Genomic DNA, 27,772 nt, shown 5'->3' with positions numbered 1-27,772 from the left:
TTTGGATTGAGCATTCTTGATACGTTTATTATCCTGACACTACACGACCCATTGCCAGCCTTAATATCCAGGAGTCACAATCTAAAACAACTTTAAAATAGAGTGCAATAAACAACGACAACTTATTCATTCAAAAGATGTAGTTGAAATTAAACTAGGCATATTATAAAAGCAACTAATTTAATCTCAAGTCAACGATATGTAGTAAAACTGTTATATGCATCAGATTCAAAATCAATGATGTCAATATACATATATTCCCTACACGGATGCAGACTACTGATGCAAACCGTTTTGCACCCTTTTCATCTTAATGCATGTAAAACATATAGTTTAAGTAATTGATACTAAAATTCAATGTTAAAACGCAAAGAAAACGCAAACACATTTATTTGCTTCCCTGACTACGGGTATTCAAGGAAAGATGCTAACTATCTTTCGTTTCCTCTTCTCAAAGGAAACCCAAACTCAAAGAAATATTTAACATAAACATACAACAATTGTTCCCATGAGTTTAAACAAAAACTAAGTTTACGTCAATTAAAATATAGCAACTAAACCATATATAATTCGTCTTAAGATTGTTAGAAAAAATTGGGTCTAATTGCTATATTTTAATCACACAAAAATTCAAAAATAATCATTCAATTTATGCTTAAAAATTAACACATACTTACAAACATACTGTTGGCGAGTCCTAGTCCTATTCTATTTGGGTTTTATTTATTTTACCTTTTGTGTAGATATTATGTAATTAGGATTCCACTTATTTCCTAATTAAACCCTACTAGGGTTTGTAACATGTATTATAAATACCTCCTTTCGGAGAATGAAATATATCTGAAAATATTCTACCCATATTGTTTGACTTGGCATCAGAGCCGACTTTCTGGTGACCTGTGTGTGTTGTGCCCACCCGTGTTCTACTGTGTGCCCTAATTTCTTTAGGGTTCTTGTGCTTGCGCCTTTGTCGTGTTCCGCTGTGTGCTCTGTCGTGTTCGTGCCTCTATTTCCTGTGCTTTTGCTGTGTTCCGCTGTGTGTATCTGCCTTTACTGTGTTCGTGCCTCTACTGTGTGCCTCTACTGTCTTCGTACATCTGCCGGATTTGTGTCTGTGCTGTGTTCTGTAACTCTGCGTGATTTGTTGGGTTTCTGCTACAATCATGGGTGATAATTCCATTGTTGGTGCTGCTGCTGCTTCTGCGAATTTGCGTGTCTCTGACTCTATTCCAGGTACTGGCTCTAATACTTGGATAATTGACACTGGTGCTTCTGATCATATGACTTATGATGCTAAATTTTTTGATGAGTTGTCTAGTAACACCCGTAACCCATACATAACTACTGCTAATGGCTTGCCCTCTCCAATTATTGGCGAGGGCACCATTTCTCTCACCCCAACTCTGTCCTTGTCTCATGCGTTATTAGTTCCCAATATCCATTGTAACTTGTTATCTGTTGGTCGCTTACTTGATACACTTAATGCTTCTGCTACTTTCTATCCTACCCATTGCTCTTTTCAGGATCTTAGGACTCACGAGATGATTGGGCATGGTAAACGGATAGGGGGGGTTATATTATTTGACATTGCCTTCTGCACCAGTTCGTGATCGTGTCGTTAATACTGTTCAAAGTTGCAGTGTCAAAGACAAACAACAAATTTGGTTATGGCATCGTCGCTTGGGACACCCGTCATTTGGCTACCTTAAGCGTCTGTTTCCATCTTTATTCCGCTCCTGTGATGAGTTCAGTTTTAAGTGTGAGACATGTATTTTGGCCAAGAGCCATCGCACTGTATTTTCTTTAAGTGACAGTAAAGCTGCAAAGCCTATTGATTTAGTGCATTCTGATGTGTGGGGTCCGGCTCGCGTTACTTCGAACGGATTTCGTTGGTTCGTCACATTTATTGATGATTGTACCCGACTTACTTGGGTTTTCTTGCTGAAAAATAAACATGATGTTGTTTCCATCCTTCCAGAGTTTTGTACTATAGTGTCTACTCAGTTTCATGCTCGGGTCAAAGTATTTCGGACAGACAACGGAGGTGAATATGTGAATAATACTTTAGCGTCTTTCTTCCGTACTCAAGGGATTATTCACCAGACGACAACCCCTTTTACTCCTCAACAAAATGGTGTGTCTGAAAGAAAGAACCGACACTTGCTTGAAGTTGCTCGCTCACTCATGTTGGATATGTCTGTTCCCCATCACCTTTGGGGGCATGCTGTTCTGTCTGCTGCCTATTTGATTAATCGTACTCCTAGCCGGGTTCTTGATTTCAAGACTCCGCATGATGTGTTTGGTGATCATGTTTCCCCTGTCTCCGTTTCCAAGTTGCCCCCTAAAGTTTTTGGGTGTGTTGCTTATGTTCATGTCTACTCTCATCAACGGAGTAAACTTGATCCTTATGCTCTGCGATGTGTCTTTATTGGTTATTCTTCTACTCAGAAGGGTTATAAGTGTTATCATCCACCTACCCAGAAGGTGCATGTTACTTTGGATGTGACTTTCCATGAAGAAGTGCCTTATTATGTATCTCCCTCATCTCCAATTCAGGGGGAGAGGGGGAGTGAATTGAAGAGTTTCGGAGTGAAAAATATGGAAGATGTTGGACCTGAAGAAGGAATTTCTGAAGAACATGAAGAAGGATTTTTTGAAGAACAGGAAGTGACCGGTCGCATGGAGGAAGCGACCGGTTGTGAACGAATCTGCCTAGATACGACCGGTCGCATAGAAGTGAACGACCGGTCGCTAACGAATCTGCCTGAAAACGACCGGTCGCACATAGGAAACGACCGGTCGCCTGCCTCGACGAGCGACGACAATGACGATACGAGTGAAGCGACCGGTCGCCAGGAATGTCACCACCGGTCGCCAGGTGATATTTTGAAATTTTTCGAGCCTCTCTCAGAAGGACATAACAGTGATACTAGCGACTCTCGTACAGATGAAATTGATACAAGACCCCCCTCTGCCCTGCCACTGCCTCAATCAAGTTGTGATAATGAGGTACTTTCTAGTGATATGCCTACCTATTCTTTGCCCCCACATACTACCCGTGGGAAACCTAAAGTACAATATTCTCCTGATATACATGCCAAGTCTAAATATCCCATTAACCATTATATGTCAACTCATCGTTTATCTAAGTCATATGCATCATATTTGTGTCAATTATCTAGTGTATGTGTGCCAACTAAGTTGCAGGATGCTCTAACTGATCAAAACTGGGTAGATGCAATGCATGTAGAGATGGAAGCCTTGAACAAGAATGCTACTTGGGAGATAGTTACTTTACCAAAAGGAAAAAAGGCAGTTGGGTGCAGATGAGTGTTTACTTTGAAGCACAAGGCTGATGGTTCCATTGATCGTTACAAGGCAAGATTGGTAGCAAAAGGGTATACTCAGACATATGGAGTGGATTACACAGAGACTTTTGCTCCAGTAGCTAAGCTCAACACTGTACGCGTACTCTTATCCTTAGCTGCTAACCGTGACTGGCCGCTGCTACAATTTGATGTCAAAAATGCATTCCTCCATGGTGATCTCAAGGAAGAAATATATATGGATCCTCCGCCAGGTATCCCTGTGACTTCTAAGGAGGGTGTGGTGTGCAAACTACGGAAATCCTTGTATGGATTAAAGCAGTCTCCAAGAGCGTGGTTTGGAAGATTTGCTGCATCTATGAAGAAGTTTGGATATGTGCAAAGTAACTCTGATCATACTTTGTTTCTGAAGCGTCATAAAGGTAAATTGACGGCTTTAATTATTTATGTTGATGATATGATTGTGACTGGAGATGATCATGTAGAGATACAGAGTCTTCAGAAGTATCTGGCTTCTGAGTTCGAGATGAAATCATTGGGTGATTTAAAGTATTTTCTTGGGATTGAAGTTGCCAGATCTAAACATGGTATTTTTCTATCCCAAAGAAAGTATGTTTTGGATTTACTTGCAGAAACTGGAATGTTGGATTGTAAACCGATTGATACCCCTAGTGAGCAGAATCATAAGTTGGGGATATATCCCGATCAAGTTCCAACTGATAAAGAACGTTATCAACGACTTGTGGGGAAGTTGATTTATTTGGCTCATACTCGTCCAGATATTGCGTATGCTGTAAATATAGTGAGTCAGTTTATGCACTCTCCTAGTGTAGATCATATGGGGGCTGTGACTCGTATTTTAAGGTATCTGAAAGTAACTCCTGGCAAGGGGTTAATTTTCTCCAAGTATGGCCATACAAATGTAGAAGGGTATACAGATGCTGATTGGGCAGGTTCAGCCACAGATAGGCGTTCGACATCTGGGTATTTTATGTTTGTGGGTGGCAATCTTGTTACGTGGAGGAGCAAGAAACAAAAGGTGGTGTCTAGATCTAGTGCTGAGGCCGAGTATAGTATCGGGGAATGGCCCATTGTGTATCTGAGTTACTATGGTTGAGAAGATTGTTGAAAGACCTTGGTTTTGGGCCTAATAAACCCATGGAGTTATATTGTGACAATACGGCTGCGATTGCAATTGCTCATAATCCTGTACAACATGACCGTACAAAGCATGTGGAGGTTGATCGAAATTTCATTAAGGAAAAGTTGGATGCGCAGATTGTGTCCTTCCCCTTCATCCGTTCAGAGTATCAGTTAGCTGATGTTCTTACGAAAGCTGTTTCTACAAGTATCTTTCTCAACTCGCTTGACAAGTTGGGCATGCGTGACGTCTTTGCTCCAACTTGAGGGGGTGTGTTGGCGAGTCCTAGTCCTATTCTATTTGGGTTTTATTTATTTTACCTTTTGTGTAGATATTATGTAATTAGGATTCCACTTATTTCCTAATTAAACCCTACTAGGGTTTGTAACATGTATTATAAATACCTCCTTTCGGAGAATGAAATATATCTGAAAATATTCTACCCATATTGTTTGACTCATACACAATGAAAAATCTCATGATATGGATTAGAAAAACTTTAATAACTGAGTCGAGGCAAGTGTTGGACACTCTGACCTTAAGACGAATTACACCTCACATAGGTGCATATGGTTACTAGCGCTCACCTCCCATAATACAATGACTCCTGTCCTTGTGAAAGAAGCACTACAATTCATAAGGACTCTTTGAACTAGGGATTATGTAGGAAACCCAACCATAATCAGTGACTATAGTAATACTAAGACTCTCCGTATTTAAATGGATATGCATTGACTGTATCAATTCAATTTCTTGGTCGCAAGAAGACTACTATATTTATAGATACTAAAGAACCATTTCCAAAAGGGTACGTCCCAATATAAAAAACCAACTAATGCATCCATTAAATAAACAGGTGCTTTGATACCTCTTTTAAAAATTGACAAAGGATACCATGGTCCAATGAACTCTATTAATTTCCATTCAAATAGGAATATTAATATATGGAAATTAATATTAATAAATATTAAATTTCCAACATAAATAACATCAATCTTGAATATCTTGTACATGACTCGTCAAGTTGAAGACAAAAAATATACAAATTTACATAAAAAGCATTCAGGTTTTAGCCTAAAAGATCTTATTACCCTGAAGTCTAAGTAAAACTCTACTTATCTAAAGTTTAAGGTACAAGCAAAGCTATGGTAATTTAAATTCAAGCAAAGAAGTGTTGGAAAAATGTTGGCTCCTTGGGAGATTCCTTGAAGAAAAGAAAAGTTCAAAGAAATTTTAATTTTCCTACGTAGTTATGTGTTTTCGACCGCTTCAAGTGGCGGTGAACAACCTGAATAGAAGGAGCCTAGAGATCTAGGAGCGCTTCATTGATGCGACCACGAAATTGTCGAACGATAGTTGATGGTTTCCGCCGCCAAACAAATCTTGAATTCGATGCAAGAGGAAATTCAATGCCAGTGAGATCAAATCTAGAAAAATAAATTAATATTTGGTTTAGAAAGAAAGCTAAGTTTATGTGACGTAAGGACTACTATTATAGTATTGACATTAAAACAAGACATAAGCAATGGCGGACCTAGGAATTTTTATAGGGGTAGGCTAAATAATTTTTTTTTGAGACATGATATCCTAACAAGAAATACCAAACACCAAAATTCATATATGCTAATTAATAATTCAAGCTGCAAAAATAAAACATATATCAACAATCTCCAAAAAATTTCACCCAAACCCTAAATCATAAAAACTTAACAACAACAATTAAAATTGGAAATTGAATATATATAAAATAAAAAAATAAAATAAAAAAGAGAGATAAACTTACCGAGATTGAAGAACCCACTGAAGATAGGTTGGTACAATTTTTTAGAGGAGGAGAACTATTTCCTCTAGGCTCTCAAGGTTCAAATATGGCGTTTTGGGTGGCTAGAAGAATTTTTTTTATGTTTGCTCTCTGTGGGTGTAGCCCAATATCAATACGATTAGAATAGGTCAAGTTGATAGAGCCTTAGCGTGAGTTCTACTTCTAATCAAATTTATATAGGTTTGGATTGATGTTTATTATTTCCTATATGCTTCAGGACAGGAGTGGGCTTATTTTAAATAAAGCTATTATTTACTTTACTTAAATTGGGCTATTATTAGTTTATTATATTTATTTGGTGTAGTGGGCTAATATTTATTGGAGTAGGAATAAACTTAACTATATTTAATATTTAAAAAATTTCCCCTAGGCTGGAGCCCACTCCAGCCTAGCTATACGTCCGCCCTTGGACATAAGCCAAAGTCTATGTATAATTTGTACACATGGAATTAATTATTCAAGCAACATGAGTTTTCTTTTAAAGAAAAATATTATCCTTTTAAGAGCATTTCCAGCAGTTGCCTCTTGCCATGGCAGGGGGGGGGGGGGCGGCTAAGGAAGTCACTATTCAAGTGAATAGTGGCTGCCCTTGCAAAAAGCAATGTTGGTTTCCAGCAGTTGCCCTAGTTTAGGGCAAACACTATTTAATTTTTTTGTTTTTTTCACATATTTGTTTACCTAAACAATTAATTTGGACAATATTTTTTTAAAATATTTTTGGTGTGGGAAGTGAAAAATATGACTAAGTATTTATTTTTAAAAAAATCTGAATTTTTTGTTTTTTTTCCAATTTTTTTCGATTTTTTTTATTTTTTTTATTTTTGTTGCTGACGTCAACCCCCTCATTTTGGATCTCAGGCTGAACCTGCCCTCGGGCCAGCCCTTCTTCGTGGCCCCCACCTCGCCCTAGGGCCAGCCTTTGCTGCTGGAGCCCGTTTTTCTCCCAAAACCCCCTCCAGCCCGAATCCAAAACTAGCTGCTGGACTTGCTCTAACTAAGCAAGCATTTTCTTAAATAAGCACCCGAGCGTTTTCTTTTGAATGATTAATAGATCCATAGAGAATTTACACACTAATATCGTGTTCTAAGTTTATTTCAACTTAAACAAACTAGATGTATTAATATAAAACAAGTAGCAAATATTTTGGTCATGGCTCAACATTCATTTATTGTAGTTTTTATTTTTATTCATAATTAGCCATAAAAGGCCACTGACAACAAGGACAAATATAAACACATGAGGGATACTTCAAGAACATCAAGACAATAAATAAAGTATCCCTCCAACCACATCCACAAACAGCCAAAGCACCTCCACTTCATAAAGCCAACAAACTTGGATAAACCAAGCACATCAACAACATAAAGTAAAATTAAACCGAACTCTCACTATAAAGACAACTAACTCATAACGAGTTGTTGCAACTTATTCCGACTTAGAAAGAGTCAAATAAAAAGTTATAACATGACAAACAACTCGCGCAACGACTATGGAGGAGCTACTGTACTTTATCCATCCTTTGGAATTCAAATTCGATACACAAATTTGCGAGCCCTAGCATTATTGTTTCCACATCTTCGAATTTTTTCCTTACTAATTGAGGATCTCTTGAGGAAATTTTTGAACCAGTGCGTCGAGAGTTTTGAGTGTCTTTTCAGTCCATTGTCGTAATCAACATAGTTGATACCAAATCGAACAGTGTATCCTTCGCTCCATTCAAAGTTGTCTAGCAATGACCATGCAAAGTATCCCTGCACATTAGCACCCTCTCTGCAAACACCAAAAAAAGGGAACATAGTTGGGTCACTATAGTGATTAAATAACCGAAATGTAAGAAGGCTAGACAATACATATATAGCCTAAATTTTTTTGTTGACAAAAACTTACATAATTGCTTCTTGGAGGTAACAGAGGTGGCGATAGCAGTAGTCAATTCTATTGCTATCATTAAGGGCTTGCTCAAGGGATATTTTGGGATTATTGAACTCGTCCATGCCTGCAATATAATGCAATATCATATGCATTTAGTACTGAATTTTTCACCCGTATACATATATATGAAACATTATTGATGATGTAATAAATTAATGTTTAAAAGTATTAATTACCATTCTCAGTAATGTACATAATTGGATCATTGTACTTGTTTTTTGTGTAGAGTACAAGATCGTAAAGTCCTTTAGGGTAAACATATAACCAGTCTGAAGCAGCCTGCAATCCCATTTGAAGATTAGCAAGACTTTTAAGAGTCATATATGTACGTGGAAAACAAAAGGGTACTGATTTTCCCACTCCCTTTCCATCCACTTACATTCTATTTTTCTAAACAAAAAGGAGTGTAGGTGGATAAAAAGGGAGTGGGAAAATCATTTACCAAACAAAATATATGTATAAGTATTAATTGTCAAAATGCCAATAGCTTAAGCAAATAATTTGATGTGTACCTGTGGACCAATGGGGACCCCATTAAGCTCCGCTGCCACAACATATATGAATATGAATATTAGTATCACCAATATATGAATAGTAGTATATGAAGAACTTAAATAGTTACTTTAAATTTTCAATTTGTACTCACTTGTAACATTAACATAAGCATCTGTGAGGTAGCTTGGAGGCGTAGGTATAGAATAATCCTCAGGGTAAGCGCTTGCATATCTAGCAGAATAGTAGTTGACTCCAATATAATCATATGACCCAATTAGTGACTTGGATTGTTCTTCCGTGAAATTTGGTAGTCGTTCTTTAACAAGAGATCGCATGCTCTGCGGATAGTCACCTCTTGTCAATGGGTCCATAAACCTATGAAAATAACAATTCCAAGCGTCAACCTAAAGTATTATATAAAGTACTACTAGCTAGCTAGCCAATGTTATAATGCATAAATAAAGCATTTAAATGTGATGATGTATAAAATAATATAATATATATGCTTACCATCCATACATAAAATCCAAAGCTCGAACTGAAGCATTTATATCTTTTTGTGACTCCGAAGCGGGCTCAAACCAATGTGATACAACTGTTATTCCTATCACTCCTTCCTGAGATGCCTGCTCCAGAAATATCATTTTTTTTTGGTTGATTTAGAGTAAAAAAAATTAATAATAATACAACCATTTGTTTATCTGAATATTATAAAGTATTCCCATTTATGTTGTTACTCAATACTAGTTACTCGTAGGACGCCAATATTCAAACCAAAAGAAAAAAATTTAAAGTACCTGATATTTTTCTCTGTACAATTTTACAGCAGCTGCATGAGCAAGGAGTAGGTTGTGTGTGACCAAATATGGTTCAGTACCCGAATCTCCACCAAGGCAGGTTGGGTCATACCAAGAAGAGCATCGTCCTGGTGCGTGGATCCCGATTGTATAACCATGGTTACTAATGGTATATGGCTCATTAAGTGTGGTCCAATGTTTTACTCGATCACCAAATTCCTTATAACAAAGTTCTGCGTATGCTTTAAAATCATAGCTGTGTGTACACATTTAAAAATGTATTTGTTATATATATTAGTATTTATATAATTAAGTGATCAATATTATACAAAGGATAACTTTTGTTCACTTACACAATACGAGGGCTTAACACACCACCATATTCTTCTTCTAAGGCTTGGGGAACATCCCAATGAAAGAGTGTCACTAGTGGTTCTATACCTATATATAGCATGACCAATAAAAGAAAAATAAAATTTCGATTAAATACGTGCATGTATTTATTATATATATATTAGGAGGATTTATGAGATTGATAGTTGTATCACCATTGCGTATGAGTTCATTGGTGAGATTATTGTAGTATTCGATTCCTTTCTTGTTAATTCCACCACTTAGTGTTCCATCTAATAATTAAAACAAAACAAGAAAATATGAGTCAAAACCTACCGAGATATAGAAATTAAATTGAATAAAATATGTTAAATTATAAAGTGATTGGTGGCAATAAATTATGTGGATGCGGATGATCAACTTACTAGGTAACAATCTAGACCATGAGATAGAGAACCTATAAGCATCCAACCCCATATCCTTCATAATTGCTACATCTTCCTGTAATGACACAAAAGATATACATAATTATAAGAAAGAAGACAAAAATTAAGGATCTCATCTTCAGTGTCGTATGTTCAAATTCAAATATAGAAGGTCTATATAATAAAATTATGTGATTTTGAAACCTTATATCGGTGATATTGATCAATAGCAACATCTCCATTACTGCCATCGGTGATTTTTTCTGCAATTAACCAAATGTAATTTTATTTATAAATAAACACACAAATTAATTTAACTATCTAGATATTTAAATAGGAGAATGCTAGCCATCACTCTTACCTTCTTTTTGGAACTTCTCACTTCTTCTCATGCGATGTATTATTCCTCTCGTATTTTAAACAATGTCTTTAATATAGTAAAACCTTTGATTTTATTTTCCATGATTACCCTTATTAAATGGCATAGCCTTATTCAAAATTTTTACAACTTTCTTACGATCTTCTCTGGTCTAATGGAGTTGTCTCCTCTTTGTTGGGTAAGGTCTTAGTTTCAACTCACACAAACGTGAGAACAGCATATATATTTCTACGCAGTTCCCATTCAGCACTTTTATAACACTTCAAACAAAACGGTAAGTTCATTTCCATGAAGTATTGGCTTTACATTGGAAAACGTATATTTAATTGATGTAGTCCCCATAAGAAAAGGCATTCACCAGCATAAAAGGATTTTGGAGAAAACAATATGTAGCAGGGGAAAGAATGACACCAGAGATAGTGAGGTAGAAAACTTCAATTAAAAAAGCAACGAATGAATTAGCTGTATATAATAGCTTTTGAAATGAAGTAGCTAATCATCAATTTAGTCACCTAAAAAAAAATATTTGTTAACTAATTGATTGTTTGATTCAACAGACCTGGATGGTTGTGGGTGAAGGCATCCCATATGCTTGGTCCTCTACCATCTATGTTTGCAGCACCTTCTAACTGAAATGTACATACAGATATAAGTTATATAACATGATACACAGAATGAAGATGGCAATATTCATGCTAGATGATCTGAACGTTGAAATCAAATTAAACCTATGTAACTATATGAAACACAAAATTAAAACAAATTAAAGAGTAACATTAATTAAGCCCCCAGAAGGCACTGACTTGGTAAGATGCTGTAGCTGTGCCAAATGTGAACCCTGGAAAAAGAGTATCGAAATTGGTCCTGTTGAGAGTTGCACAAACAACGGGTGGATCTGTCCTGGCAGCATTGGTATTTGCCAATGCAAAGCCAAGGAGAAGCAGCAGCACACACAAGAGCAAAGAGCGGAATTGCAATGGCATAACTGAGTGGAGGGGTTCTGGTGATCGAGCTAGGTTCGCTCTTCCTGCTATATTGCATAGGCTTTATATAGAGGGAGTACGTAACTTCTACATGTAAAGCCAAGCGGGCTTTAAAGCTATGGGGATGGACAAAGAGAAAAGTTTGGTCCTTCAGGCTTTAAAGCATATTGTGAAAAATGTTGACGTGTCCATTAATGTTTTTTGTCCTATTTCCATCAATTGCTGACAGTGGCTGTTTTAGGATTTAAAAGCCAGTTGGGCAAAACTTATATATTAAACTCGACGGTACGAGTGAATTTCATTAATAAAAAGATACACCTAATTAAGGGGACATAATGAGCCTTACCCGCAAATGCATATCTATCCATAAATAAAAGTTCAACAAATACAAAAGTAAATGCAATGCAATACAAAACAACACTATTTAAATCTAAAATTTAACCCTGTGAGGCTTGGAACTCTTAAGTTCCTCAATTATTGATGCATTATCGATATTATTATCAAACTCTCTTTCAATGTGGAGGATCATACAATAAACAAAAAATTCATCAGCTATGGTGCTTCGAAGTCAATTCTTAATAATTCTTATACATGAGAAAGCTCGTTCTGTTCTTGTTGTAGAAACAGGAAGAGTTAACACCAACAGAATCAACCCGTCAAGAAAAATGTAGTTTTCTGCCAAAGTTGTTTCCACCAATTGTTGACATAACTGAGGAAGATTAGTGGTTTCCTTAAAGCAAGGAAGATGATGTATAACATTTTGAAAATACCTGAGCTTTATTTCTAAAGCTTTCAACTCATGTGGAAGGAAATCATCATGATAGAATTTCTCGGCAAGTTTACATATATACTTAATATTGAATGACTTGAATGAATTACGAGGATCCAATGATGAGCTAAGAGTAAGAAGTTGAACTGTTTGCTCCGGAAATCTATCATTTAACTCCCTCAACATGCAATCTATAATATCATTAAATACATCAACACGATAGACATGGTCAATTGTAATAACATCTTTTTTGTTGACAAGAACAACGTGTGCCCATCATATAATGAGCACCCATATCACGAACATCAATACCATGTAGTTCACAAACTGATACCACCCTAATTAATTTCAACAAAATCCTAAAATTATAATTCATCCCTAATTAAACCCTAGAATACTCAATTTTAAATTAAAACTATAATTAAAGATATATAGCAAAGAAGAGAATGAAAATAATACTTCTTGTTGACAAAAGGAAAGGAGAAGATGTTGTTGCTAAGTTGCCCACCCAAGATAGTAGAAGATTGTTGTGAATTTTAGACAACCTGAAAAATGGAGATTATAAAGATTAGTCTAAACACAAATTATACTCGCAAGTGCACAAGGTCAATTGCAATTTAGTGTGGCAAATACGAGGTCATTCCCAAGAGGATTGAGTTCAACTTCCAACTAGTCTAACCTAATTTACTTCACAAAATACTTTAACTACTCTAATTATATAAACAAGAAATTAAACAGGTAGCATACTCACGTAAACACAAAAGGGGTTTTTGAAAGAATGATTTAATTAACAACGAAATTAAAAGACAAAACAAGTAGAAAGTCACGAAACACAAGATGAGAAATTCAAATTGATAAAAGCACTAGGACAATGAATTCACCACTAGTAATCCGATCTGGCCTCTTATTCACCTAAATATTAACTAACCATTTGATGTCGTCGCTTAGTTTTCCTTTTTCATGAATTACCTATGGTATTTAGGCTAACTCGTATATTCCTACATGCAATTCGCCTATGGTATTTGGGTCAAATATCAACACATTAAGATTAGTGAAAACCTCCAACAAGCATGTAAACCATAGGAGTATGATATTTACCCCAGACGAATTACAAATCCTAATCACAAGAAGCAAGCCTCAAATTAAGTATGGTATTTACTCTAATTTGCATCCCATTAACTTAATTAAAAGTGTAGATGGTGATCAAGCATCAAGATAATCAACCAAGTTATTAAGCACAGTGATTAAGAATACAACATCAAACGACAATCAATAGATAGGTAAAATAAGAAAAGTAGATATCATACTAGGGCTACTTCATGCCCTAGCAACAGAAAATTAGTTACACATAATCATAGAATTCGGCATAAGCAAAAACATAAGGAAGAAAAAATAAAACTTAGCCAATTGGGGTACTCTTCCGGTATCTCCAATTTCTCCTAGTCTTTGCGTGACCCCAGAGGAGTTGTTTCTCATGATTAAATAAAACACCACACGTCTATTCCTACCTTAGCTAGGGATTTACAACAGCCCAAAAATAAAGAAAAACCTAATTAAAACATAAATTCAAAATGGGTAAGTAATTGACTCCTCTTCCTACTTTGACTGGGACAACACGTCAGTTTCTTTGCATGCACATTTGGGGTCGTTCCTCCTCCAAGAAAATTCAGGAAAATATCTAAATTGTAGGCATTTGTCTTATTTTTCCAGCCATATGTCGCACGCCTTGAGGAAAAATCAGGAAAGTCTTCAAATAAACATTCTTCCACAAAAGCACAGTTTTTACGGGATTGCACCTTATGCTGACTTAACTTCAAAGACTGCTCCCATTGGCTACTCCGAAAATTCTAGGAAAGTTCCACAATCATCTTCAAGATCTTAGCTTTCATCTCCAACTAGTCTTGTATAAAAACTCCACCAACTAGTCTTGTATGAATTTTAGACAACCTGAAAACTAGAGATTATAAATATTAGTCTGAACACAAATTATACTTGCAAGTGCACAAGGTCAATCGTAATTTAGTATGGCAAATACGAAGTCATTCCCACAAGGATTGAGTTCAACTTCCAACTAGTCTGGCCTAATTTACTTCACCAAATACTTTAACTACTCTAATTATATAAACAAGAAATTAAACAGGTAGCATACTCACGTAAACACGAAAGGGATTTTTGAAAGAAAATAATTAACAACGAAATTAAAAGACAAAACAAGTAGAAAGTCACGAAACACAAGATGAGAAATTCAAATTGATAAAGGACTAGGACAATGAATTCACCACTAGTAATTCGATCTAGCCTCTTATTCACCTACCTATTAACTAACCATTTGATGTTGCCGCTTAGTTTTCCTTTTTCATGAATTACCTATGGTATTTAGGCTAACTCGTATATTCCTACATGCAATTCGCCTATGGTATTTGGGTCAAATATCAACACATTAAGATTAGTGAAAACCTCCAACAAGCATGTAAACCATAGGAGTATGATATTTACCCCAGACGAATTACAAATCCTAATCACAAGAAGCAAGCCTCAAATTAAGTATGGTATTTACTCTAATTTGCATCCCATTAACTTAATTAAAAGTGTAGATGGTGATCAAGCATCAAGATAATCAACCAAGTTATTAAGCACAGTGATTAAGAATACAACATCAAACGACAATCAATAGATAGGTAAAATAAGAAAAGTAGATATCATACTAGGGCTACTTCATGCCCTAGCAACAGAAAATTAGTTACACATAATCATAGAATTCGGCATAAGCAAAAACATAAGGAAGAAAAAATAAAACTTAGCCAATTGGGGTACTCTTCCGGTATCTCCAATTTCTCCTAGTCTTTGCGTGACCCCAGAGGAGTTGTTTCTCATGATTAAATAAAACACCACACGTCTATTCCTACCTTAGCTAGGGATTTACAACAGCCCAAAAATAAAGAAAAACCTAATTAAAACATAAATTCAAAATGGGTAAGTAATTGACTCCTCTTCCTACTTTGACTGGGACAACACGTCAGTTTCTTTGCATGCACATTTGGGGTCGTTCCTCCTCCAAGAAAATTCAGGAAAATATCTAAATTGTAGGCATTTGTCTTATTTTTCCAGCCATATGTCGCACGCCTTGAGGAAAAATCAGGAAAGTCTTCAAATAAACATTCTTCCACAAAAGCACAGTTTTTACGGGATTGCACCTTATGCTGACTTAACTTCAAAGACTGCTCCCATTGGCTACTCCGAAAATTCTAGGAAAGTTCCACAATCATCTTCAAGATCTTAGCTTTCATCTCCAACTAGTCTTGTATAAAAACTCCACCAACTAGTCTTGTATGAATTTTAGACAACCTGAAAACTAGAGATTATAAATATTAGTCTGAACACAAATTATACTTGCAAGTGCACAAGGTCAATCGTAATTTAGTATGGCAAATACGAAGTCATTCCCACAAGGATTGAGTTCAACTTCCAACTAGTCTGGCCTAATTTACTTCACCAAATACTTTAACTACTCTAATTATATAAACAAGAAATTAAACAGGTAGCATACTCACGTAAACACGAAAGGGATTTTTGAAAGAAAATAATTAACAACGAAATTAAAAGACAAAACAAGTAGAAAGTCACGAAACACAAGATGAGAAATTCAAATTGATAAAGGACTAGGACAATGAATTCACCACTAGTAATTCGATCTAGCCTCTTATTCACCTACCTATTAACTAACCATTTGATGTTGCCGCTTAGTTTTCCTTTTTCATGAATTACCTATGGTATTTAGGCTAACTCGTATATTCCTACATGCAATTCGCCTATGGTATTTAGGTTAAATATCAACACATAGAAACTCATTAAGATCAGTGAAAACCTCCAACAAGCATGTAAACCCTAGGAGTATGGTATTTACCCTAGACGAATTACAAATCCTAATCATAAGAAGCAAGCCTCAAATTAAGTATGGTATTTACTCTAATTTGCATCCGATTAACTCAATTAAAAGTTTAGATGGTGATCAAGCATCAAGAAAATCAACCAAGTTATTAAGGACAATGATTAAGAATCCAACATCAAACGGCAATTAATAGATAGGTAAAATAAGAAAAGTAGATGTCATACTAGGGCATGCCCTAGCAACAGAAAATTAGTTACACATAATCATAGAACTCGGCATAAACAAAAACATAAGGAAGAAAAAATAAAAATTAGCCAATTGGGGTACTCTTCTGGCGTCTCCAATTTCTCCTAGTTCTCATGATTAAATAAAACACCACACGTCCTACCTTAGCTGGGCTTTTACAACAGTCCAAAAATAAAGAAAAACCTAATTAAAACATAAATCCAAAATGGGTAAGTAATTGACTCATCTTCCTACTTTGACTGGGACAACACGTCAGTTTCTTTGCATGCACGTTTGGGGTTGTTCCTCCTCCATGAAAATTCGGGAAAAATATGTAAATTGTAGGTGTTTGTCTTATCTTTCCAGCCATATATCGCACGCCTTGAGGAAAAATAAGGAAAGTCTTCAAATAATCATTCTTCCACAGAAGCACAGTTTTGACAGAATTGCACCTTATGCTGACTTAACTTCAAAGACTGCTCTCATTGGCTGCTCCGAAAATTCTAGAAAAATTCCAAAATCTTCTTCAAGATCTTAGCTTTCATCTCCAACTGGTCTTGTATAAAAATTCCACCAAAAAGTCGTATTTCTGTTGAAAACCAATGACTTGCTCTGGAAAGCTAAAAATTGAGAAAATAAAGTAATAAGTCCTTTTGAAATCAAATTCTCCTACAAATACTAAGTATAAAGAGTACAAAAATATGTAAATTTATGGACTTATCAAAGATGTAGCCAATAGAGGGAGAATTTGACCTCAAAAAAAAATAGAGGGATAAACTTGCTGCTATCGGGTAACAAAGATAGAGAGAGAAACAAGAAGTCTAATAGCCGAAAGAGAAGGAAAGAGAAGATATGGGACCACCTAGATGGGCAGCATATGAGTAGCATTTGCTTTTAGTTTTTTTTAAATTTTGGAATGGGCTTATAACACATGTAAGTAATTTATTTTTTTTGGGGAAAAATTTGGGCTGGGCAGGCACCCAGCTTGCCCTGTGCATAGCACTGCCCTTGATTGCGGAAAACAAATTTCTCTCTCATGGAAGCTCTTGCTCATCTTTATGGGCGAACTCTTGGTCTTTGGTTCCTTAGAAAGTATTTATCTCTCATCGTTAATTGCTCTTCGATGCAAAATAGACCTAAGATTGTTGAGAGTGTGAATCTCACTCATTGCTAATCAATTTTGAGTTGGATACTCATTGCTAAAATGACTAATTAAACGGCTTGAAATTTATTTGCAAGAGCTGTTCATCACCAAACTTATCAACAACAATGAAGAAAACTATAAACAGTGCTTGTTTTTTTGCACTACTGTGAGCAATTTGAAACTTCTGTGGATCAGCGATGCTTAATTAGGAATCAATGATTTGAAGTGTTGACTGAATGCATGCTATTGACTTCTGCTAACTAATTTGTAGATCGCCTCCTTTGTGCAATCTCCACCAGTTACATATAACCTAACCATGAGCAGGGATTTCCATGGGAGAGTTAAATATTTTTTGACCAAGAGAAATATATAAATCATAGACATTACATTTAGATTGAAATTTACACTGTTAAATTATTATTTTCTCTCATAAGAAATATGACAGGCAAAGGCTAACCATGAATTACATTCTTTAACAAATGCCATAGTCATAGGAGGTACGTGAGGTTACACCATGACCAGTGGCGGATCCATGAATTTTTCAGGGGAGGTGCAATATTTAAAAGGCTAAAAATTCGCAAAGGGCTCAAGCAAGGTTATGGGTTCAAGTCCTAATATCCGTGTAGTGTGTAAAAAAAAAGACTAAAAATTCAAAAAAAAAATTATACAACCAAATGCCCTTAGAATTTAAACAATACTAATGGCACTCATAATTAAAACAAATAAGAGTTTTACATCTACAACTAACTAATTATAGTCTATATGGATATCAATTAATATGAACAAAATTCTTGTCATTGACACAATTAGTTTACCAAAATTCATATAAAATATGAACAAAATTCACGTCAATTACATAATTAATTAATCTAACAAAAGTCAATACCAATTAATCTAATAAAAATTTACCAATTAATCTAACCAAAAGCATATGTAAATTGGAGGTCATGAAATAAAAGTATGCGTAATTAAAAGTTTGGGGTAATTTTTGGTGAATTTTTTGGCACACATGAGTTTTTAATGAATTTTTTAAGTTAGGCCAATTAGAAATAGACATGTGTCGGCTTGCTATTGGACGATTTAAAAAAGAATCACAATCAGAAGCGCTGACGCGGAGGAGTCTTCTTCTTCCTTGAACTGCCTCTGCAACTTAACTTCAAATATTCTAGAAAAATTTCGAAAATTCATAACTTTGGCTGTAGAGCTCCGATTGATGAACCGTTTTCTCCTACATGCTCGTGAGATCGAGCCCAACAATATAAGGTAAATATTCAGGGTCTCACACAGCAGCAAACAATACAACGTCTTTGAGGCATTTAGTCGAACAATTGGTGGGCACTAGCAAAGGGGCAAATTCCGGCATCCCCAAGGAAGTTTCCGGCGAGGGGAGGTGCAGCTGCACCTCCTTGCGCCTCTGTGGATCCGCCAGTGACCATGACTATCCTCCCCTTGAATCTCTAGTTGACTTATGCTCTGTACATCACACCTCAATTAAATTAAATTTGAGAGCTTCAGAGTTCACACATCGCAATTTAAATATTAAAAAAATAACAATAACACTTTGCTTCACAATTCCAAAGTGAAAAAGGACATTGACTTGTAGTGGTCTCAGGTATAAACTTACATGGTACCTTGGCAGTGTGTGAGAGAAAACTCTCCTCTCTCAATATCGCTTGTATAAAAAAATATATTATTAAATATTATTATTATTCTTCTAAAGTGTGAGGAAATCAGCAATCATCTTTGTAAATTAACACAAGTACATAATAGTCTAAGAAAGATTGTGGACTAAAAGGATAAATACATCAAGGTATTAAGGGTTTGTTTGATAGGGAGGACTAGACAAGACTAGACTAGAAAAATGCCTACATTTCATGTGCATTCAAGGCATAATATGGATATGTTCCCTAACTTAGAGAAAGAATGGGGACTACCTATAAGAGGTTGGTGACTAAAACTTTACCCCTTAATCCCCCCTTGAAATTGGTGGGATTATGAGGGATAAGTTTTGGTCATCAACCTCTTATGAATATTTCTCCTTCATACACCAAGTTAGACAACAATATCCATGTTATATATGCCTTGATTGCACATAAAATATAGGCATTTTGCTAGTCTAGTCTAGTCCTCCCTAACAAACAAGGTCTATGTCTTTCTAAATCGGACACCCGTGTTTTTTTGTTCTTTGTTGAACCATTAATTACTATACCTTCTATAAAGCTTTCATATATAATAAAAGATGACGTCGTTATATCTTTCTATATAACTAACTCTCAGGATTAGGAGAAGGGTTTTGGTATTATTCTCCGTTGTGTTGTTACCATGTGGTTATGTCATTCCACTCCAATCTCTGTCCTACTTAAGCAGCTGTTTGGAAATTACAAGTGACTTAGTTGATACTGTTATATATTTTCCATGAAAAGAAAGAAAATGACTTCGTCCATAAGCAATAAGTCCTTTCAAGGTTTGATAGTTTTCCAATTTAATTAGGATACTGTTACATTCACATTCTCACATGCCCCGCATCCGCCTATGCCCCCACCTATCCACCCAACCCCAAGCATAAAGAGAGAATGTGATTCTACCCTGTGTGACTTAAAAAAACCTAAAGAGAGAGGGAGGGGGTGGGGGTGGTGGTGGTGGGTGGGTGGGTGGGGAGGGGGATATGCTGCACCAATCTTTATCTACTCAGAATTTTCTTTCCGATGATTAGACAAATTTGCTATATAGGAAAAAAGAAAGTAGATTCAGATTCTTTCTATGTCTTTCAACACAAAAAGGTAGAGAGGGGGTTAAATTTTTATTTTTATTTTCCAAAAGCCCATATATACGCTGCACCAATCTTTATCTACTCAGAATTTTCTTTCTGATGATTAGACAAATTGAAAAAACTGATATGTTGAAATAACTAATTTGTAAGAGTGCCTAAAGTATTTATTTGCTTCACTACTAAAAAAATCTCACACTAGGTACTAATTTTTATTTGTTCCCTCAATTGAATTTTGGGACAATAAATTGTCTCCACTAACAATAGAGACTATGCAGCCACCATTGTTTTATCAGTTTCCTAGTTTGGTGTGGCTATTGCTTATAGTGTACCATTTAGGGAGTCAGTCCTTCTCTATTTTCCCTTAAACAAATACCTAATTTCCAAGCCATTTCAATTAAGTCAAGCCATGTTGAATGGCTCCAAGGCTTGCCTATTGATATTTGAAATGGTGTCTACCTTATTAGGGACGCATCGTGATATATCAGTATGCAATTGTATAATGATGAACTAATACAGATCAATATGCATCATCTCATATTGATGGTCCAACTATTTTATCACTACTACAGAAATTGAAATAGACGACGGGAATTCACCGTCGTGTAGCATGTTTTAAAACCGACGTGAAATCGACCGCCATCTTTTAACACATAAAATAACGACGGAAATTAACCGACGTCGTTAATATATTACACGTCATAAAAAATACTAAAATCGACGTCTAATTCATACATAAATAGCTTAAAAAGACAACTTCGACTATATTAGACGACGGTTTTAGTAAAACACAGACGTTTAAATAATGTTAAATGTCAAGAACAACTACAAACCCGTCGTAAAAATGATTATCAACGTCTGTAATATAAATAAAACCGACGTATAAAACATAGAAACCGTCGTAGTTAATATATACTACGTTCACCAAATAAAAAAACTGACGTCTAAAACATATAACATGATAAATTAGACGTCACTTTTATCAAAAAAAGTGACGTTTGAAAGCTTTAACATGGCACATATATTTACTTGGACCGACATAAAAAAAAAAAAAACCACGACCCTTTAGGTCACCACAGACGTTGAAAATGATTTTGACGGCTTGAACAGAGAAATAAACGACGTGGATTTAATATTGCACATCGGTTAATTAAAATATCTGTCATGTTTAATCCATTTACTATGGCCTAAGAGTCACATTGTAGGACGTGGTTAATTATTTACAATGTCGGTTTGTATAGGCTTTGACATGGTTGGCATTTTAAAAGTCTCTTTTGTGATCCACTTAGACATGTGTAATCTCTGAGACGTCATTGCTTTTAGCCTAACCGTCGTTAAGAAGTAAGGAAACGCCTTGAATTATGGATTTGACGTCGGTTATTGTAAAATAAAGGTCGTGGTTAGAGCTTTACTATGTCCCAAGAATCCAATTAATCGATGTTGTTATGTAACTTACTACGTTGGTGATTTGTTTATTCCATGACGTGGCTAGTCTTTGTTAAGTCTCTTTTATAACCTTTTTGGACGTGTGTATTCTTCGAGACGTCAATTGTTTTATTATAACTGACGTGCAACATTGTTTTTACGACGGTAATCATCAATCGATGCTATCCTTAAATTCGTCGGTTTGAGCTCTTCCGTCATGTTATTCTTTATTGTACGTCGTTGATTATTTTCTTTACCGTCGTAGTTATTGATATTTATTAACCGTGCTCAATTTAATTTTAATTAACCGACGTGTTTTCTTTTTCAAATGGCGGTTTTTATTTAATTTTTGCATTGGCATTCCACGTCGTTTTTGAAAATCCGACGTTGGTTATTTTTTAGACGTCTCTTTTTGCGATTTTTGTAACTTGACCATCGTATTTTCAGCTTTAACCCATTATTTTTAATTTTTGATTTGTCGTGCCCAAAGCCTGCAGAATGAAAATGTGATCGGAATTAAAATGATATACAGAGCTATTAATTAATGTCATACAATTAACTGCATAACTAATGTCATACATTACAACAATCAATCAATCCATATATCTTCACACCCATCTCTAATATTCTCACTCCCAAACTCACCCACTAGGTCATCAAATGTGTCAACATTTGGTATCCCTCTAGTAAATGGCTCACACTCAATTCTAATATCACCTAGCACATCATCACCAATAACATCATTATATTCTCTATTAGGCATTGATAACACTACCGACCAACCACGATGCATTGGGTCGTCAACATAAAATACTTGTTTGACTTGAGAAGCCATAACAAATTGGTCATTCCTATGTCCAATTTTACTCAGATCTACAAGGGTAAATCCAAGTTCGTCGACTACAAGGCTCGAAGTGTTATCCATCCAATCACACCTCAAGACTGGGATTCTAAACTGAAATTGGTACTTAGGTGAAGAGGGGTAAATTAAACACCAATCTATCGGACTCAACAATATTCACACACTTTTAACTTCACCAGAGACAAATATGACTAGTCAACTCCTAGTCATAAAAACTAGCAACAAGCACACACACATGGCATATCAATATGTACCTGCAAGCCTAGAGAATTACTAGTGACAACCTAAGCACTCAGAAGGACCCGTCAATCTAGGCATCCCCTGTGCTAACAACAACTATGGTGGAAGTGTGTGAAATCATCATAATCAAGTAAACACCAAACAACAGATAATAATGACTAGTCAACCACCAAGAACACAAACCCAGAATTCATACGATGACTAGTCAACCACCAAGAACACAAACCCAGAAAAATTACAGATATGCAAACCAGATTTTGTTCACCCAGAAACCCACCATTGGGAAAAAAACTGGGGGTCATCAACCGATCAGGCAATCCACTGAGTAGAAAAAGATTCTTACAAAGGAATACAAGCAAGCTCAAGCAAAACCTAGATCTATTTAGGAAGATGAGCTATACCTCTTTTGTGCAATCTTCTTCTCCAACTTAGCAAAGCTTGAAGCTCAGTTCTTCATGGCAATGGCAGCTCCTTCTCCAGCTCGTTCATTCCATGGCACTAGCTTGCAAGCTCCAACTCAAACCGAAACCATAATTTGGATTCAAAGGAGAATGAGCAATTTCTTCAAGAAACCATACTCTTGAAGAAATCGGTCTTGAATCTAACCTAGATATAAATGATAGAGTGTTTTAATGAGCTAGATGTAGATTCGAATTTCAAATGCAGTTTTTCAAAAAGAAATCAATTTGGAAAAACTCATAGATGAAAATGAAATGGTTCTCTCATGAGGAAGAAGAAGAGAAAGAGCAACTAAAACTTTCCAAAACTTCCACACGAAAGAGACGGCTGCCAAATCTTCCACACGAAAGAGACGGCTGCCAAATGAGGAATTACTTGGCCTTTACACACAAAATTTCCCTAGGTCAAAATCGACACATGGCAGCAAAGAGAGAAGAGAGAAGAGAGAAGAGAGAATAGGACAAAAAGGTTGGTTATCCAGCTGGAAATCCTACAGAGTAAGGATGACTAGTCATACGAGAAACAGATGACTAGTCATCATTTTATTAAATCAATTTAATGCAATGATGCAATGCACAATTTACCTTTGTCAAATTGCATGAGCCTCCATAGGATAGATGTTAGTTAAGAACACCTAGAGAAACTATTCTTAATCTAAACTTGAGCTTGAGAAAAACAATAAAAATCCTATTACAAAATTGTCAAGGGAAGCCAAAAGAAATACTCAAAATGCATACATTAACCCCATAAAAACCCATATTGGAGACAATAGGGTTTTTATCCTTGGCACTAGCAACTTGCATAGTATGTGCAAGTAAATAAACTCCACTATTTTGGACAGTTCGCACATCATCTTGTGCCTTGGTGTTAAATTTGACACCATTAATAAGATAGCTCCTATATGATGGCACTGCCATGCTTGGACCAGCTGCTAACCACCTCAAATTTTCTGATACGCCATTACTGTCTTCCCCATTAAGTTCACTTTGAACCTGCAAATTAAACATATATCTTAATTCAATCTAACAAATATATAGAAAGAAAGAAAATTAAAAGTTCAATATGTCATTCAATAACATATATACCTTAAAGCGTAGCCATTGAATGAAAGTGTTATTGTGCTTATCTTGTAGCCACTTTGTTCTCTTTCTAAATTTTGGATAAGTGGTCTTGATGTGGATCATATGTTCCCTACAATTGACACGAAAAAATCATGCATTACGGTCCCTTGTATATAAGATAAACATAAGGAGTAATAATATTTAAAATGGCTGCATATGAAAAATTAAACTCATACGTACTCGATATAAGGTAGGACTTCCTCCGTATTCTCCAAGACATATAGATGTGCCTGGTTCAACAAGTCCAGATCAACTAAGCTCACTGTGCAACCTGATAATGGCTTTGAAACTCCCATATTCTGGCTTGAAGGCACTCCAACTGTACTAACATCAGATAAATGCTCGGTACAAAACTCTATAGCTTCTTCAGCTATATACCGCTCAGCAATGCAACCTTTAGGACGAGTACGATTCTGAACATACCCCTTTAGCACTTTCATATATCTTTCAAACGGATACATCCATCTAAAATATACTGGCCCACATAGACGAACTTCTTTGACAAGATGTACTACTAGATGAACCATGATATCAAAGAATGAAGGGGGAAAGTACTTCTCAAGCAAACACAAAGTAACTACTACATCTTTTTCCAACTTATCTAGCTGTCTTATGTGATTGAAACATCCTTTTAAACCTTGGAATTGGAGGAAAATACCACACCACCTTCGCTGCCACACCCTCTTTCAAGAACCCATCTTTGGTTTCTTTCCACCTTGAGATACCACAAGTAGGACAATTAGTTGCATCCCCATACTCCTTCCGATACAAAATGCAGTCATTGGGACATGCGTGGATTTTCTCATAACTCATCCCTAAAGCAAACAAAGTCTTTTTTGCCTCATACATAGAGGAAGGTAGTGTATTTCCTTCTGGAAGAAATTCTCCTTGAAGTATCAATAATTCTGTAAAGCAAACATCACTCATCCCATGTTTTGCTTTCAAATTATATAACTTCACCAAAGCCGACAACTTCGTGTACTTACTGCAACTAGGGTACAAGGGTTCATCGCCATCCCCAATCACATTGGCAAACTCATAAGGATCAGATCCAATATTAGCAAAATCATTATCATCCATCCCTAATTCTTCAGAAACATAACTGAACCTACTTTGCTCATCTTCTTCCACATTTCTACTAGCATTGGTAGTCCATTCCCAAGGTTCTCCGTGCCATGTCCAAATCTTATAGCTTTGGTCAATTCCATTAAAGTATAAGTGTTCCCTTATAATTCCAACCCCAAACAATCGAATATTCCCACATTTAACACATGGATAACGAATCTCAGTTGTATTTCCAAGATTTTCTGACGCAAAATTCAAAAATCCTTCCACCCCTAACTCATATGCCTTTGATCTTCTATCCACATGCATCCATGACTTATCCATCTCACACTCTATAAAATTCATATAAATATAAATATATATATATATTAAAGTGGAAAGACCAGCAATGAAACACTACCTCATTCAAATAGTAGAGAACAAAATGAAAATTAAATATAAAACATGGACAAGACGACGGTTTGAACAAAATAATCGTTGTTTAATATAAATTCAGACGACGACATCTATAGTCACCATCGTCATTAAGATACCCAAACCCAGAAATTTGTATGGGGTTCTGGTAGCCTAAAGACGACGTTTAATGGAGAAATAGTCGTCTTTAGGCTACCAGTTGCGGCTTAAAACTCAGACGACGAGAGTAAAATGAACAACCGACGTATAATAAACATTTGGACGACGGTTTGATCCGTCAACCGTCGTCGTAGTTAAAAAAAAAAAAAACAGCTTAAATCTCCCATCCCCATTCCTTTTCCAAGAACCCATGGCCAAACAAACATAAAAGAACCCAAACATAGAGTAATTATTACAAGAATGCAAACACCAAAACATAAAAGAACCCTAATATAGCTACCAATTAAGAACCCATAGCTATCGACGAAAACATTTATGGATTTAAGAAGAGATTAGGGTTAAAGGGACTAGAGTTGTACTTACATGGATATTGAGAGAGAGCTGCGAGAATATAACAACTGCTTGAGAGATAGCTTGGAGAATCTACGTACCCAATGCTTTGAGAGAGAGCTGAGAGAATATAATAAAAGCTTGAGAGAGAGCTGAGAGAATTAGGGTTAAAGGGACTAGAGTTGTACTTACATGGATATTTAGAGAGAGCTGGGAGAACATAACAACTGCTTGAGAGAGAGCGAAAACTTTCAGACAAATTTATGTTGAAGAGAGAGAATGAACTATTTGAGGGTTAAAGGGAAATTCTGAAAATTTTAGGTCGCGGTCAAAAATTTTAAAGTACCGCGTTTTTCAACGACGACGGTCAATACTTATATGGACGTCTAATTCTTACTTACAACGGTGGTTTCTACACAAGACCGACGTTGTAAACATAACGGACGTCGCTATTTAATAACCGACGTCGTAGACCGAATTCAATTAGTCTTGGTTTATGTAGTTGACCAAAAACAGCGGGAGAAAACCGGCGTCGTTTCAAAAAACCCTAAACCCTAAATTTTACAATAATTTTAAAAAAATACACAAGTATGAGAAAAATGAACCGAAAATTTCTATGGACTCCTTACAACAATGCCTTCTACAATAGTAGGCTAAAATATGGATTTCATAATTTTGAATTTATGGGCACCAATGGATCACATAAACTTTAGGGTTATGTTATGTAAAGTATAAGGAGTACCGTGCTTTGTCTCTAAATTTGTTTGAATTTTGTTATCATTTGAACTTTGAAAACTAAAATTACATTTTTCAGGCCTTAACGGGCAAGATATTGTCTCAATCAGTGCATAGAATTTGCCGGTATATTTTTCGGATTTTGTTTTGAATATATTATTAATATTAGTAATTAAATACAATAAAAAAATATTTCTAAAATTATATTTTTTTAAAGCTTTAGGATAGAGACAATATTTCAATGAGTGCTTGGTAGTTTTCAGTTTAATTTTTGGATTTAGTTTTGAATTTAATATGGAATTAAATAAAATATAAAAGTCATTAAAAATTAAATGAAAAATGACCTATCCGACGTTGTATCCTTTTACAACGACGTTAAACATCACAAACTAACGTCATAAAATTATTAGACGTCGAAACGAATAGAAAACGACGTCTTTTTTTGGATAACCGACGTGGATTATTGTATTACCACGTCCTTTTAGTGTAGATAACTGACGTTGTTTATATATACAAAGGTGGATGTTTAATAAT

The 27,772-nt window shown here is 35.7% G+C and overlaps 1 protein-coding gene and 1 long non-coding RNA gene across 2 annotated transcripts; both read right to left on the bottom strand.

Moving 5' to 3' along the window:
• Window positions 1-7,581: 7,581 nt before the first annotated feature.
• LOC110750143 (beta-glucosidase 13) lies at window positions 7,582-11,740 on the bottom strand. Its single transcript, XM_021950416.2, has 13 exons — window positions 11,455-11,740; window positions 11,211-11,280; window positions 10,477-10,535; window positions 10,273-10,348; window positions 10,063-10,140; window positions 9,868-9,955; window positions 9,515-9,770; window positions 9,228-9,343; window positions 8,869-9,092; window positions 8,735-8,766; window positions 8,399-8,501; window positions 8,178-8,286; window positions 7,582-8,060 (listed from the first exon to the last, which is right to left on the bottom strand). Exons 1-13 carry the CDS (start codon window positions 11,632-11,634, stop codon window positions 7,817-7,819), a joined length of 1,635 nt encoding a protein of 544 aa, XP_021806108.1. The 5' UTR covers window positions 11,635-11,740; the 3' UTR covers window positions 7,582-7,816.
• A 9,631-nt stretch (window positions 11,741-21,371) lies between these two features.
• On the bottom strand, window positions 21,372-23,747 carry LOC148293970 (uncharacterized). Its single transcript, XR_015836741.1, has 2 exons — window positions 23,357-23,747; window positions 21,372-22,344 (listed from the first exon to the last, which is right to left on the bottom strand). It is a non-coding gene; the product is annotated as an uncharacterized LOC148293970 (long non-coding RNA).
• Between the last annotated feature and the right edge of the window lie 4,025 nt (window positions 23,748-27,772).

Source organism: Prunus avium, chromosome 6 (genome assembly GCF_965620075.1).
Source record: "Prunus avium chromosome 6, drPruAviu1.hap1.1, whole genome shotgun sequence".
NCBI classification, from domain to species: Eukaryota; Viridiplantae; Streptophyta; class Magnoliopsida; order Rosales; family Rosaceae; genus Prunus; species Prunus avium.
Note: the sequence above shows the minus strand (reverse complement) of the source record. Positions and strands in the feature narration are given on the sequence as shown.

Excerpts from the sequence above, each read along its gene's own strand:
- LOC110750143 (XM_021950416.2), bottom strand. The coding sequence starts at position 11,634 with ATGCCATTGCAATTCCGCTCTTTGCTCTTGTGTGTGCTGCTGCTTCTC. Across the intron at positions 10,349-10,476 it reads ATCAATATCACCGATATAAG|GAAGATGTAGCAATTATGAA; the intron begins GTTTCAAAATCA and ends GTGTCATTACAG. Across the intron at positions 8,767-8,868 it reads TGCTTATGTTAATGTTACAA|CGGAGCTTAATGGGGTCCCC; the intron begins GTGAGTACAAAT and ends ATGTTGTGGCAG.